The 13,539-nt window shown below is 39.2% G+C and overlaps 1 protein-coding gene across 5 annotated transcripts in view; it reads right to left on the bottom strand.

Annotated features, from left to right (window-relative positions):
* VCAN (versican) overlaps nucleotides 1-13,539 on the bottom strand; it is a 126,381-nt gene that overhangs the window by 8,772 nt on the left and 104,070 nt on the right. The window contains exon 13 of one of the 5 annotated variants that reach the window (XM_060201132.1): nucleotides 12,757-12,956. The exons of the other annotated variants lie outside the window; for them this stretch is intronic. Coding sequence (XP_060057115.1) covers nucleotides 12,852-12,956 — 105 coding nt within the window. The 3' untranslated portion in view covers nucleotides 12,757-12,851. Of the gene's footprint in view, nucleotides 1-12,756; nucleotides 12,957-13,539 lie in introns of those variants that run through there. 5 annotated transcript variants of the gene reach the window in all.

Below are 13,539 nucleotides of genomic sequence, written 5' to 3'. Positions count from 1 at the left end.
GAGGAGAGGAGAGGAGAGGAGAGGAGAGGAGAGGAGTAAGAGGAAGGGGAAGAAGAAGGAAAAAGAGAAGAGGAAGAGCTCCTAGGATTAGTGGAGTCATTATGTTGGCACCAAGCCCCAGCAATAACCCTAGAAGTAAGTAAGATAGCATAAGGGGCCAGGCAGTGGTGCACTTGACTGAGCACACTAGTTACCATGCTTAGGGACCAGTGTTCAAGTCCTGCTCCCCCCTGCAGGGGCGAGGAACTTTATGAATGATGAAACAGTGCTGCTGGTGTCTCATTTTCTCTTTCCCTCTTTATCTCCCTTCCTCTCACAATTTCTCTCTTTCTCTGTCCAAAATAAATAAATAAAAATGTAATATATATATATTTAAAAAGCAGTCACAGATGGGAACACCCAAAATACTATTCACGGTAACAGCAAGTAGAAAAATCATCTATAGGGATGACCATACTGTTACAGATAGAAAAATACAACAATGTGTACCTGATAAATATATTTAAATTTCTGCAAAATACCAAAATAGGAATTAAAAAGAAAACTAACATTATACTGATCCAAATGTTGCACATATTCTCAGATGCAAATGTTTTTATCTATGTGATTAATAGAAAAAGGGCCAAAGGAAATGCAATAAGACGTTATAAAGAAGAGGGCCTGGTGGTGGCGCACCTGTTTGAGCGCACAAGTTACAATGCTCAAGGACCCAGGTTTGAGTCCCCGCCCCGCTTCACAAGCGGTGAAGCTATGCTGCAGGTGTTTCTCTGTCTATCCTCCTCTCTATCCCCCTTCCCTCTCGATTTCTGGCTGTCTCCAATAAATAAATAAAGATAATAAAAAATGTTTTTAAAAATGATGTTATAAAATTTATATCTGTGTGATATGGGACCGAGAGATATTTTATTCTACTCATTCTTGAAAACTTTTCAACTACCTTAAGTGAGCATAACTTATTTTTCTAATCAATAAAATGAAGACAGCGGGAGGCGGGCAGTAGTGCAGTGGGTTAAGCGCATGTGGCACAAAGTGCAAGGACCGGACCGGCATAAGGATCCTAGTTCGAGCCCCCGGCTCCCCACCTGCAGGGGAGTCGCTTCACAGGCGGTGAAGCAGGTCTGCAGGTGTCTTTCTCTCCCCTTTTCTGTCTTCCCCTCCTCTCTCCATTTCTCTCTGTCCTATCCACCAACGACGAAAACAATAATAACTACAACAATAAAACAACAAGGGCCACAAAAGGGAATAAATAAATACATAGTTAATAAAAAATAAAAATAAATAAAATGAAGGCAGAGAGGAAGTCAGTACAGTTATCTGAAAAGTTTTACATATTTCTCAGCTAACCACTTTTTTTTTAAATCCTAACCTCAACAAGTATCATTTCAAGTTACCAAAGACATTTGGCCACTATTTATTTTCTTTGTCTCTGGGGTTATTTCTGGGATTCAGTGTCTGTTCAACTCCACAAATCCTGGTATATATATATATATATATATATATATATATATATATATATATATATACATTTAGAGAGAGAGAAAGAAAGAGAGAAAGATACTTGTATCACTGCTGTACCACTCACTGCTCTCCTGCAGGGCAGGAATATTAGACTGCAGAAATATGAGACTGGGTCTTTGTTCACTATAACCTGTACGCTCCTCTACCATGTGAACCACCACCCTGCTGTAACCACTTTGTGTTTTACTTCTGCTTTGCCTCTGCTCTGCACAATAATCATCTCCTCTTCATAATGAACTGAGAATTAGAGGCCAGGTCACACCTTGTTAAGCGTTCACACTATAGAGCTGCAGGCGTTTCTCTGTCTCTCTCCCATTCTACCTCCCCCCTCCACTCTTAATTTCTCTCTGCCTCTATCCAATAAGAAATAAAAGTTTTTTTTTAAAAAAGAAGAAATGAGAATCAGATTCAATGCCACTATAGTGATTCTCAGGGTTTCAATTGTCCAGACTCAAGAGTTCTGGTAAAAGATTTAATTGCTTTTTTGGTGGGAATTACATTTGATTTACAACAGTGATTTAAAATGTTTGTTCTGCGTCGTCAATTGGCAGAGCTGTGGCTTAATGATGCAGGGCAAAATTTTAAGTCTGTGGTTTTTGCAAGAATGTCTGATACCCACAGGCATGTCACACTATTACCTCATATCTGATAACTCCACTGTGTGGATTTATTTGGCAAAGATGTTTTGATTTTGCTCCGTGTCACTGCCAAACTGCTTTAGCAAAGGAAACCCCAGTTATCTGAACAACTTTCCTTTGTTTCCTCCTGAATGCTTTATAGCTTTACTTGACATCACTTGCAGGGAAAATGATTACAAAACATAAACTTTGGGCGTTAGGAGTAATATTGTACTTTTTAAATTAAATTTAAGTGGTAGGAAAAGATCTCTCCTTAGGAAATGTCAGAATGTAAAAAGTCCCCCTCACATAGGCAGACCCTCATACACTTCTAGAGAAACGTGAATTCTGGAAGCAAACAAAGTAAAATTCTCCCATCTAATCTGAATAGGTCTCCTCATTTGGAATTATAAAGAAATGTCCTGTGTGGTCTATTCTGAATTAATCTTCCAGGGGAGAAAAGGGAAACCATGAATTATTCCAAAAAAGAATACTGCTTTTGCTGCAAGGTTCAGGGAAAGTTTATAAGAGAGTTGACAAAAATAAATACTGGTTATGCCTTTGAATGTTTGTCTGTATCACAGTGGCTCATGCCTCTCACCTGATGCCTTAACTCTTGTTGTCTCCCCTAGAGTCCAGGATTAGATCACAACAACACAGAAAAGGAATACTAGAGGCCAGGGGTGTGCACCTGGTTAAGGCACATAATATCAAGTGTACAAAGACCTGTACATGGATCGGGATTCAAGCACCAGGCTCCCCACCTGCGGGGGTGCGGGTCACTCCACAAGTGGTGAAATTGGTCTGCAGGAGTCTATTTTCCTTTCTACCTCTCGATTTCCTATCCTTTCTCAATTTCTCGCTGTCCTATCCAAGAAAATAGGAAGAAAATGGCCTCCAGGAGCAGTGGATTCATAGTGTGGGCACCGAGCCCCAGGCATAACCCTGGAAGCAGTAATAATAATAATACTTAATTAACTTACGCTTTCATTCTTTTCTGATACCAGAAAAAAATCATGGACATACACACACACTTCAAATAGTAGATGTAGAGGAAAACTAATTCAAAAGTAAACTTTCCAGATGCCCTTTAAGAAGTTTGTATTTTACTAATATTAAGTATAGTAATAATAATTATATTAGCAGCAGACAGAGAGGTAGCATGAGCGAGAGACCACAGCACCTAAGCTTCATACAATGCAGTGGGAGTGAGAGCCAGGCTTGAACCTGGGCTGTACATATGGCCGGGGAATACACTAGCTATTTTGATGGCTGAAGGGAAATTATTTTGTACCTAGTATGAAAGTGCTTAGCGTTCTATATATTATAGGATAAAGTTACTTTATTTTTAGAGGTCCAATGAAATGCTCATCTCTCTGTCTTTAAAAGATGCCAAGAAAGACAGTCATTTCAATTTAATGGGATTTAATCACTTTTCAGTTATTATTTTCCTTTTTCTTTTTCTTCCCCAATTGGATTCAAGCAAGTCATCTTGCCAAAAGCATAAAATGATTCAAAAAATCCTGGTCAATGTCCAACAGCTAAAAACACATGAAAATGGTCTCTGCAAACCAGAGAACTCATTTTGAAACAAGACTAAGGCTGAGGGGTGGGAGACTTCGAGCGGACTGAAGTTATTCATCAAAATCTATCAAGCTTTATAAATGCTGACATCATTTTGTTCCAAATAATCCATCTTTTACTGTCACAAATGTATTTCTGTCAACATTAGCATACAAAGGAGGTTTATTCCAAAGTACTTCTGTTGTTCCTAGGAATCTTTTGCCCCCCCAAAATTTTACCACCAAAGAGTAATTTAAATCGTACTGATTTAAGAGAAACTAGGCTAATTATTCTCCTTCAAATAGACTGAAGACACACCCATCATTAGTGATGAGATCCAAACATAATTCACATGCGCACACACACACATGTGCGCACAAGCAAACACACATGCATACATGCACACTCAACTTTAGCTACAAAAAATGATGAAATGTTGCCACTTCAAGTAGAGTGGAAAGAACTTCAGGGTATTGTGCACAAAGGAAATATGTCAGAGGGGGAAAAACAAATATCAGATGATATCACTCTTGCATGCAACCCTAGGACAGAAAGTCAATGAACAGATCAAGCAAAAAAGGGAAAGAAGGCAGATGGTGGGAGCAAAGGAGAATGATGTGTGCAGGGGTGGTAGATGTTATTTGTTTGGGGCTAGAGGGAGGGAAGCCAGAATGAATAAAGAGCTATTCTCCAAGCTCTTTCAAAGTCTCCAACCAACTTGATTCAACCAATAGGGCCGGGGAGTATGTGCGTGCATGAATAGAGGTGAGGGGTTTCTACTTCTGAATGTGGCCAGCAATCTACTCAAGTTAGACAGGGCTCATTCACACTTTTCAAGGTGACTCACTGTCTAGGAGTCTCAACTGTCATCCAGAGATTCCAAATGTTTTTGTTTGCTTGTTTGTTTGTTTTTCCTCCAGGGTAATTGCCCCGGCACCTGTACTATGTATCTTCTGCTCCTGGGACCATTGTTTTTCACCATTTTGTTGCCCTTGTTATTATTGTTAGATAGGACAGAGAGAAATGGAGAGAGGAGGGGAAAACAGAGAGGGGGAGGGTAAGATAGACACCTGCAGACCTGCTTCACCGCCTGGGAAGTGACTCCCCTGCAAGAGGAGAGCCGGGGGCTCGAACCAGTATCTTTATGCCAGTCCTTGGGCTTTGTGCCATGTGTGCTTAACTAGCCACCGACCCACCCCTCGGTGATCTTTTATCTTTAAAATATACACCCAATGAATGGATCTAAAATCTCAGCAGATAACTAGTACCAAAGTCAGAAACAAAATAATGTGACAAAAATGTAATCTAATTAATTGAACTTTCCCCAAAGCAGGATAGTTTAACTGCTTACCACCACTCCCCTTTTCTGAAGTTAAAAAGGCAGTATTTCAGAAATATATACATTCAGAAATATCCAGGAACTTAGCTTCATATTGCTTTAAGAAAGGAAGCTGTAAGGGCTGGGTGGTGGCACACCTGGTTAATTACTTGTATTACCGTGCACAAGGACCCAGGTTCAGGGGGAGGCTTCCCTAGTGGTGAAGCAGGGCTGCAGCTGTCTCTCTGTTTTTCTCCCTCTTGTCCGCCCCCAACTTCTTTCTCTTCTATCAGACAAAACAAATAAAGTTAAAAAAGGAAGAAAGAGAAAAAAGAAGGGAGGAAGAAAGGAAGGAAGGAAGGAAGGAAGGAGGCTATTTGACTTCATCTTTAAGCATTGTTTCTAGTTAAACAAACAAAACTGTATAATATTAATCAGTTACTACTGTGTTACTACTGTAACAGGCACATTCCAGCTAGTCCTTTACATGGTACAAAAGCAAGTTAATTTATGAGAAAAATGTGAAACATGTATGGTAAAAATAGGACTGGATCAAGGAAGATTCCTGAACCACAGAATAACTTACTCAGCCCTCTTTGCAACATTTAAAACACAGTGATTTTGTCCCCGCATCAAGACAGTTCTAAGACTTTCAAAGATAGTATCAGTTACCAAATCAAAACCCTGAAATTATAGGTCATTCTATAACTTTACTAGAGAAAGAAATCCTATATTATTAAAGAGTTTTGTTTTAAAATCCTTTGGGAGTATGGGGGATGAAAGGGACAGCATAATGTTTATGTAAAAAGACTTTCATGTCTGAGGCTCCAGTTTCAATCCCCCAAACCACCATAAACCAGAGGTGAGTAGTGCTCTGTTGAAAAATAATAATAATGATAATTATGATAATAATGATTATAATTAGTTAATTAATTAATTAATACCTTGTGTCAGCATTTTAAAAATAAGCTGTTTCTATTTATGTAAAAACTGGTCTTATCCAGGGGTCAGGCAGTAGTGCAGTGGGTTAAGCACACATGGCACAAAGCACAAGGACCAGTGTAAGCATCCCGGTTTGAGCCCCCGGCGCCCCACCTGCAGAGAGGTTGCTTCACAGGCGGTGAAGCGGGTCTGCAGGTGTCTGTCTTTCTTTCCCCCTCTCTGTCTTCCCCTCCTCTCTCCATTTCTCTCTGTCCTATCCAACAATGATGACAGCAATAACAACAACAATAATAACCACAGCAATGATAAAAACAACAGGGTAACAAAAGGAAAAAAAGACTGGTCTTATCAAAACTTAATGATTACCCCAATTTGAAGTACTACAAATTACTTTCATAGAGATTTTACAATTTCTCAACTTAGTGCAATAATAACTAAGAACAAATAATCAATGGGCAGTAACTAGTTCTCCTAAGGATTTCTTTTAAGAAAATTTTTATTATCTTTATTTATTGGATAGAGACAGCCAGAAATAAAGAGGGAAGGGGGTGGTAGAGAGGGAAAGAGACAGGGAGACACCTGCATCCCTTCTTCACCACTCGTAAAGCTTTCCCCATTCAGATGGGGACTGGGGGCTTGAACCCGGGTCCTTGCACATTGTAATAGGTGCGCTCAACCACCTGGCCCCATTCTCCTAAAAATTTCATTGCTGTTTAGTCTCAGGTTTTTCCTCCAGGAGAAGGGGGAAACAGAATTTATTTTATTTTAAATTTTATTTATTTATTATTGGTAGAGACAGAGAGAAATTGAGAAGGGAGGGAAACAGACAGGGAGAGAGACAGAGAGACACCTGCAGCTCTACTTCACCACATGTGAAGCTTCCCCCCTGCAGGTGGGACCGGGGGCTTGAACCCAAGGCCTTGCACACTGTAGTGTGTGCACTTAACCAGGTGCACCACCGCCTGACCCAGAATTTATTATGTCGACACAAAAATAAAAGTAAAGCTTATTTTTGTGTGAGTCATAAGTGTAGATTTATCTAATTCATACACACACACACACACACACATTCAAAAAACAAAAGACTTTTTAGCCCCTGGAAAAGATCTAATATCTTTGGGAGTGGACCTATTTGTAATGATTTTTGGAATGCCTCTGTTCACATAAAATAGATCACATAATGGCTAAAGGGTTAGCACAGTAAACAACAACAAATTCTTTGAGATGAAAAAGCTGAATGGACCATCAGAAAGAACTGATGTTTAATCACATCATCCTTACACACCAGCCAAGTTCCCAGGTGAATTTCAAATTCATGACTGAGCAAAAAGTCATGAGTTATTTCCTACTGGGGCCTTTCAGGGTCTCACAGACTCCACAGCTACCCTATGTCTATCTGCCAGTCATCTCCCACTCCTCCATTTAGCTCTCCTTTCAGCTTCCGTGCAATAGCACTTTGTTCTTGATGCTTTATTATAAATTATAGTGGAGGGTTAGATGCTTGGAACTATTATGAAATCCACCAAACATATTTGAACAAATAATCACACACATCCCACTGATAAAATCCATTCTTGACTTTTGCCCAGTGAAGTCATTCTAGGATATGACAAATTATTGTAAATGCTGGGAGAATTTACTAATGCTTCCAGTTATAATTGGCATTTTCTTTTCTTTTTTTATGGATAGTCTCATCACTATTCTCCACTTATTCCCTCTCTCTACAAATATTGCTAATTTAACTCACTGTAAATATTTTCACACAACACACAAAAATCCTCTAAGTTTACATGCCAAGGGAACCAGCCAGAAAAAAATTTTCCACTGGTTTCTATTACTGTGTATAAAATGAAGACATGGGAAACCTTGGTCCTAGCACTCGTTAGGGATTTTTTGTGTGCATATGAATTTATGTGTTAACTTTGCTGTATTTGGGGAAGCATCTCATTTTACATTTAACTTTCATATTCACAACGCAATTCAATTTATACTAGATTTTAAAAACTTTTTTATTTAAAGTTTCAGGAACAGGGTGTGGGGGATGGAGGTGGGAGGTGGCACACCTGGTTAAGTGCATGTACTACTAAGTGCAAGCATCTGAATTTGAGCCTCAGGCTCTCCACCTGCAGGGTGGGTGCTTCACAACTGGTGAAGTAGGTCTGCAGGTCTCTGTCTCTCTCTCTCTCCCTCTCCCTATCTCCACTTCCTCTCTTAACTTCCCTTTGTCCTATCCAATAAAATAAAAAGAAATGGCCTCCAGGAGCAATGGATTCATAGTGCTGGCACAGAGCCCTGGCAATAACCCTGGAGGTAAAAAAAAGAAAGGAAGGAAGGAAGGAAGGAAGGAAGGAAGGAAGGAAGAAAGAAAGAAATAAGGGAAGAAAGAAAGAAAAAGAAGAGAAAAGAAAAGAAAGAGGAACTTAATTTATAGTGACACATTTTGCTTAGAGCTAAATTGAGGTCTGAAAATGGTTTTTCAAATGCTAAACAGAATGTTGCCACTAGGTGGCGATATGTTTCCATCATATTTCTTTTTTTAAAAAATATTAAATTTCTTTTTTAAAAAAATATTTATTTTATTTATTTATTCCCTTTTGTTGCCCTTGTTGTTTTATTGTTGTTGTCGTTGTTGGATAAGACAGAGAGAAATGGAGAGAGGAGGGGAAGACAGAGAGGAGGAGAGAAAGATACACACCTGCAGACCTGCTTCACCGTTTGTGAAGCGACTCCCCTGCAGGTGGGGAGCCGGGGTTCGAACTGGGATCCTTATGCCGGTCCTTGTGCTTTGCGCCACCTGCGCTTAACCTGCTACGCTACAGCCCGACTCCCATATTATAAATTTCTAAAACAAAACAATTGCGAATATCTCCTAAATCATGATTATTCATCCCATGTATTTTTAAAAAATTAAGAGATTATTTGTACCCCTCTTGGTTTCATGAGGAAAAGCATAAAGAGAATACATTGGAAGAGGGTGGACTCTGAGTGATATGCAGTCTCATAGCGTTCTAGTCTGTCATAGCCATTGTGACTACAATCTCTGTATTCTAAAGTGTTCAACTGCAATAGTTTAGCTTTTCTCCATGGTGCTTTTTAAAAATTATGACAAGATTTACATTGATAGTGAAACTGTATCAAACTCAGAGTCAAACCACTAGTGTGCACTTAAAATTCTTAAAACAAAACAGATTGTGAAAAACACCTGTGCAGGCACATTGAAAGGTTTGCAGTGTTAGTCAGTCACAGCCCATTTGTTTTTATGTGAAATGTACAAACATGACACCTACACTGAAAACAGACCTGTCTGTGTGCAGACTTTTTTTTTATCACTGATAGTACTATGGCTGTATCCCCATAACTACAAATAGAACTTTAATATGGCCCTTCTTAAGAGTAGATAATCACAAAATCACACTTTCAAGAGAAAACACTTACCCAAAAGGAAGCCTTTTGAAATATGTGCTGATAAGAAACCATTACCAATTTTTTTTTTTTTTTGCTAAATAAAGATCTCTGGATTACCTATAACCTTTCATAACCCAGGTCAAGCTCTTATCTAGAAGGAGGACTACTTACTAAACAAATGGAAACATTTGGTAACCTTAAAATACCCCCCCCCACACACACACACACAGATGGCCGGTACACAATAGGCATTTGTCTGAAGTCTGTGGGTGGTAGGTTTAACTTTGTTTTATTTAATTTGTTTGGGGGGCAAATGACCACCCTGTTCTCTCCCTTCTGGTGTTTAAGGTTATTCTGGTCTGGGTCTGTACTTACTTATGTTTTAAGGCAGAGTATGGTTTTGCTGTTGTCCTTTAGTTGAGTAGTGTAATTTGCTGAAAGACAACCAGAAGGAAAAAGAGCAGCTTTGTTTGAAGGAGAAAGAGATGTTTGTTTTGGTGTCACTACCCTAAGCTGGCAGCCTGCAGCCAGATCCTACAAACTTGAATACACTACAGAAAAAAAAAAAAAACTCACTCAGGGTCTCCTGATAGTTGTTAAAGTGGCAATGTGCCCATTACTTTCCTAGCTGGCAAATCTCTGTGCAAGAGAGAGACAGTCTGCCAGTTTGTGAGTACAATGCTAATCTTGTGTAAGAGCGTGAGCTCACTGTCCTACAAAGCAGTAATTATCGAAGGCGTTTTCCAAAGGATATGAGCTACTCCCTCTGTGAGACCGCTTGGAGAGATGGGTCCTAGGCAGAGAGCCCCGTGGAGCTACTTGCATTTAATCCTGCCTTGAATGGTGCCAGTGGTTCCTTCCCTTCTAGCTCGTTTGCACAAGTCTACCAATCCGGAAGTGCTAAGGATCCAAATGCAATGTGAAACTGCCAACACCCATTCAACATTATTTTTTTGGCTCCCCCCCCCCCATGTGTCACCTTTAACTAATTAGCAATTAAATTTAAATATCTGTAAGTGGTGGTTTTAAAGTCTCACGGAGAGCATTAAGATGGAACTACTGCCATAAAATGATTTTTCCAGTGATGGGTAAATACTATTTTTCCAGCTGTTTAGCCATCACTAGCTAGCTATCTGCCTCAAGTAAAAGCAAGGTGATGGCGGTTTTGTGCTCTAAGACTCCTCGATGACTCAACTCATTATGTTCATATACAAAACCAGAGGAAATACTTCTGGGTTTCTAATCAAACTGAACTGCGAGCCCCAGTGAATTATTTTCCTTAAGCACTTAGTGGTCTTTTAGAAAGAGAAAGAAAGAAAGAAAGAAAGAAAGAAAGAAAGAAAGAAAGAAAGAAAGGCAGAAAGAAAGAGAAAAAGGAACTGAGAATGCTTGCACTCATGAGTAATGTGTAAAAAGATGAGGAAACAGCATATGCTTTCCTTGGCTTCCTGGTTAATGCAATGAAGCCTGTTACAAATGGTTAAACCTAATTAAATGAATGCTGGGAGGCAGTGTGGCTTAGTCACAGAGAAGTGGCATTCAACTTGGAGCTAAAATCGCACCACACTTGACTCGTCCATCTGCAAATACTCTATAGAAAGTCTTCTAAGATGTTCGGGTAGCAATTATACGACTAAAGCTTTGGTGTGGGGGTGGAGGTGGGCTTGTTTTGCATTGTGGGCTGCCGAATCATGTTCAATCATTTCAAGTGAGTAGAAATATACAAATAGGCTTAGAAAATACTAGAAATGATTTGATACCCCTGATTCTCTTTCCAATGTTCAAAACATCTGAGAGAAGGGAGGGAAAGACCGTGGTATTTATAAATGGGTAATAAGGACACAGGCCTGTAGAAAAAGGAATAATCGTTTATAGCCTGAGACTTACTGCTCTCTTCTCTATGCCTTTAAAGGCTAAAGGCTATTTCTTTGTTTTTACCTTTTTCAAAGCGGCAATACTTTGTGTGACAGGCTGATGTGGTTCTTTACGAAAGAAGAAAAGGGCCTCGATTTCAAATCAAATCCACAACCAATTGGCTTCTTTTGATGAATCCACTCTAACCAGGACAGTGAGCATCCCAAATTCTGGCCCCATGTACCAGCTTACTAATTCTGGGCCATACTATTAAATAAAAAAGAAGAATTCTGCCATTTTTCTTTTCTTTTTTAAAATATTTATTTATTTATTTATTTATTCCCTTTTGTTGCCCTAGTTGTTTTATTGTTGTAGTTATTGTTGTTGTAGTTGATGTTGTCCTTAGATAGGACAGAGAGAAATGGAGAGAGGAGGGGGAAGACAGAGAGGGGGACTCTCTTGCAGGTGGGGAGCCGAGGGGCTCAAACCGGGATCATTATGTCAGTCTTTGTGCTTTGTGCCATGAGTGCTTAACCCACTGTGCTACTGCCTGACTCCTGAATTCTGCCATCTTTCAAGAGAGATCTTTAGAGCAGGAGTTTTTCAAAATACAAAAGGCTATCTATCAATTAGCCATTTCTCCTCTGTATCATAATTACTGAGAGTCAGATGAGTTGGCTAGGCCTGGAAAATAAGACATCTGTGGACAATGATTCAACTTCTGCAAAAAATGTCCTGACCAGATTCAGATCAATACAGTGAGAACATCCATTTTTCTCTAAGTCATACTCCGGAGAGTGAGAAGTAAACTATGACGAATTCCGGAAGGAGTCATCATGAAGTGCAAAGTAGAAATGCATGAAGTGAGGGTGTAAAGGAGCTATAGGGAGAAAGTTAATATATAAGAATAAAATGAGACTGTCCTTTCTTTCATTTTTTTTTCCTTTGACAAACAAACCAAACAAAAATTCCTCAACTTACTGGAAAAAAAAAAAAAAAAGGAGAGAGAACTGAACTGTCAATTCTAGTCAGTCCTTAGCCTCTGGACAACATTATCTAGGGTGACATTTTCCTTTGAAGTAACTACATTTGATCTACTGAAGCATTAGATTCCCAGTGAGGAAGGGCAAGTAGTAGACTTACTGAAGGGGAGAATAAAAGGGGTAATTCAGACCATGTTGGATTTCCCTGATGACAAATTTATTCCTGGGGGTCAAAGAGAGGGGAGAGCAGCATGACAAGAGCTTTAAACCTTAAACCTCAGGCCAGCAGGTTAATTTTAAACCCTTAGTCAGAGAGGCATGCTATAAAAGTAGTTTAATTACGGCACCTAACAATTTCCAATGATTTCCTTAGCTGTATTATCCATGGGCATTATAGGTGAAAGAAAGTTACGAAAGTGATTTAACTAGGAAGGATGTACATAAAATGAAACTATTTCATAGAGTTCCTTGATGTCTTATTTCCTTGTACCTGAAAGAACATATTCAAGGAATAGATGAGTCAGTGAAACTCTCTTCAATCTTATTTATTTATTTGTCTAATAATGAATGACAAGTCTGTTGGATAAGAGGAGTACAATGTCACATAAGTGCCACCACCAGAGTTCTGTATCCCATTCATTGGAAGCTTTCCTATTCTTTATTCCTCTGGAAGCATGGACCCAGGATCATTATGGGGTACAGAAGGTGAAAGGTCTGGCTTCTGTAAAAACCCTTGGGGGGGGGATGGGTGGACAACTATAGAATAAATAAAACAAGTTGATAACAAACAGAAGTGAGGGGCTGGGAAGACAGAGCAATGGTAATTCACAGGAGTTATATGCAAGAGACCCACGTTCCATCTCTGTCGCTCCTAATACCCACAGCTAAGCAGTGTTATAGCCAAAAAGAAAGAGAGAGAGAAAGAGAGAGAGAAGCAACAAAGTGAGATATTCTTTTGCTCCATTCATTACATTTTGAATTTAGATATTAATCTTTTAAAATTCATTTTTCATTAGGAAGCTTATTGACACAATATGTGCCTCTTTTGAATGAACAAAAATAACTACCCTTCAAAGACTGAGTAATTACTGCTTTCCTCAAGCTCCACGGAAAGCATACTTCTATATAACTTAAATTTGCAGGAGTTGAAAATGTGAAACATTTGTCTTCCATCTTTACGTTTCCAAAAATTACTTGAACACTTATGTGTTTGCAAGTGTAAATCATCACTTAGTTTTACAGTGTCATTTTTGCTTTTTGTTGCCATCACTCAGTCTCTACCACTCTGGGCCAACTATTTCAGACAGAGGGAGAAATAGAGAAGGGATGATAACAAAAT

Source organism: Erinaceus europaeus, chromosome 11, assembly GCF_950295315.1.
Source record: "Erinaceus europaeus chromosome 11, mEriEur2.1, whole genome shotgun sequence".
In the NCBI taxonomy this organism is placed as follows: domain Eukaryota; kingdom Metazoa; phylum Chordata; class Mammalia; order Eulipotyphla; family Erinaceidae; genus Erinaceus; species Erinaceus europaeus.
The sequence above is the reverse complement of the archived record's forward strand: the minus strand, read 5'-3'. Positions and strand labels throughout refer to the sequence as shown.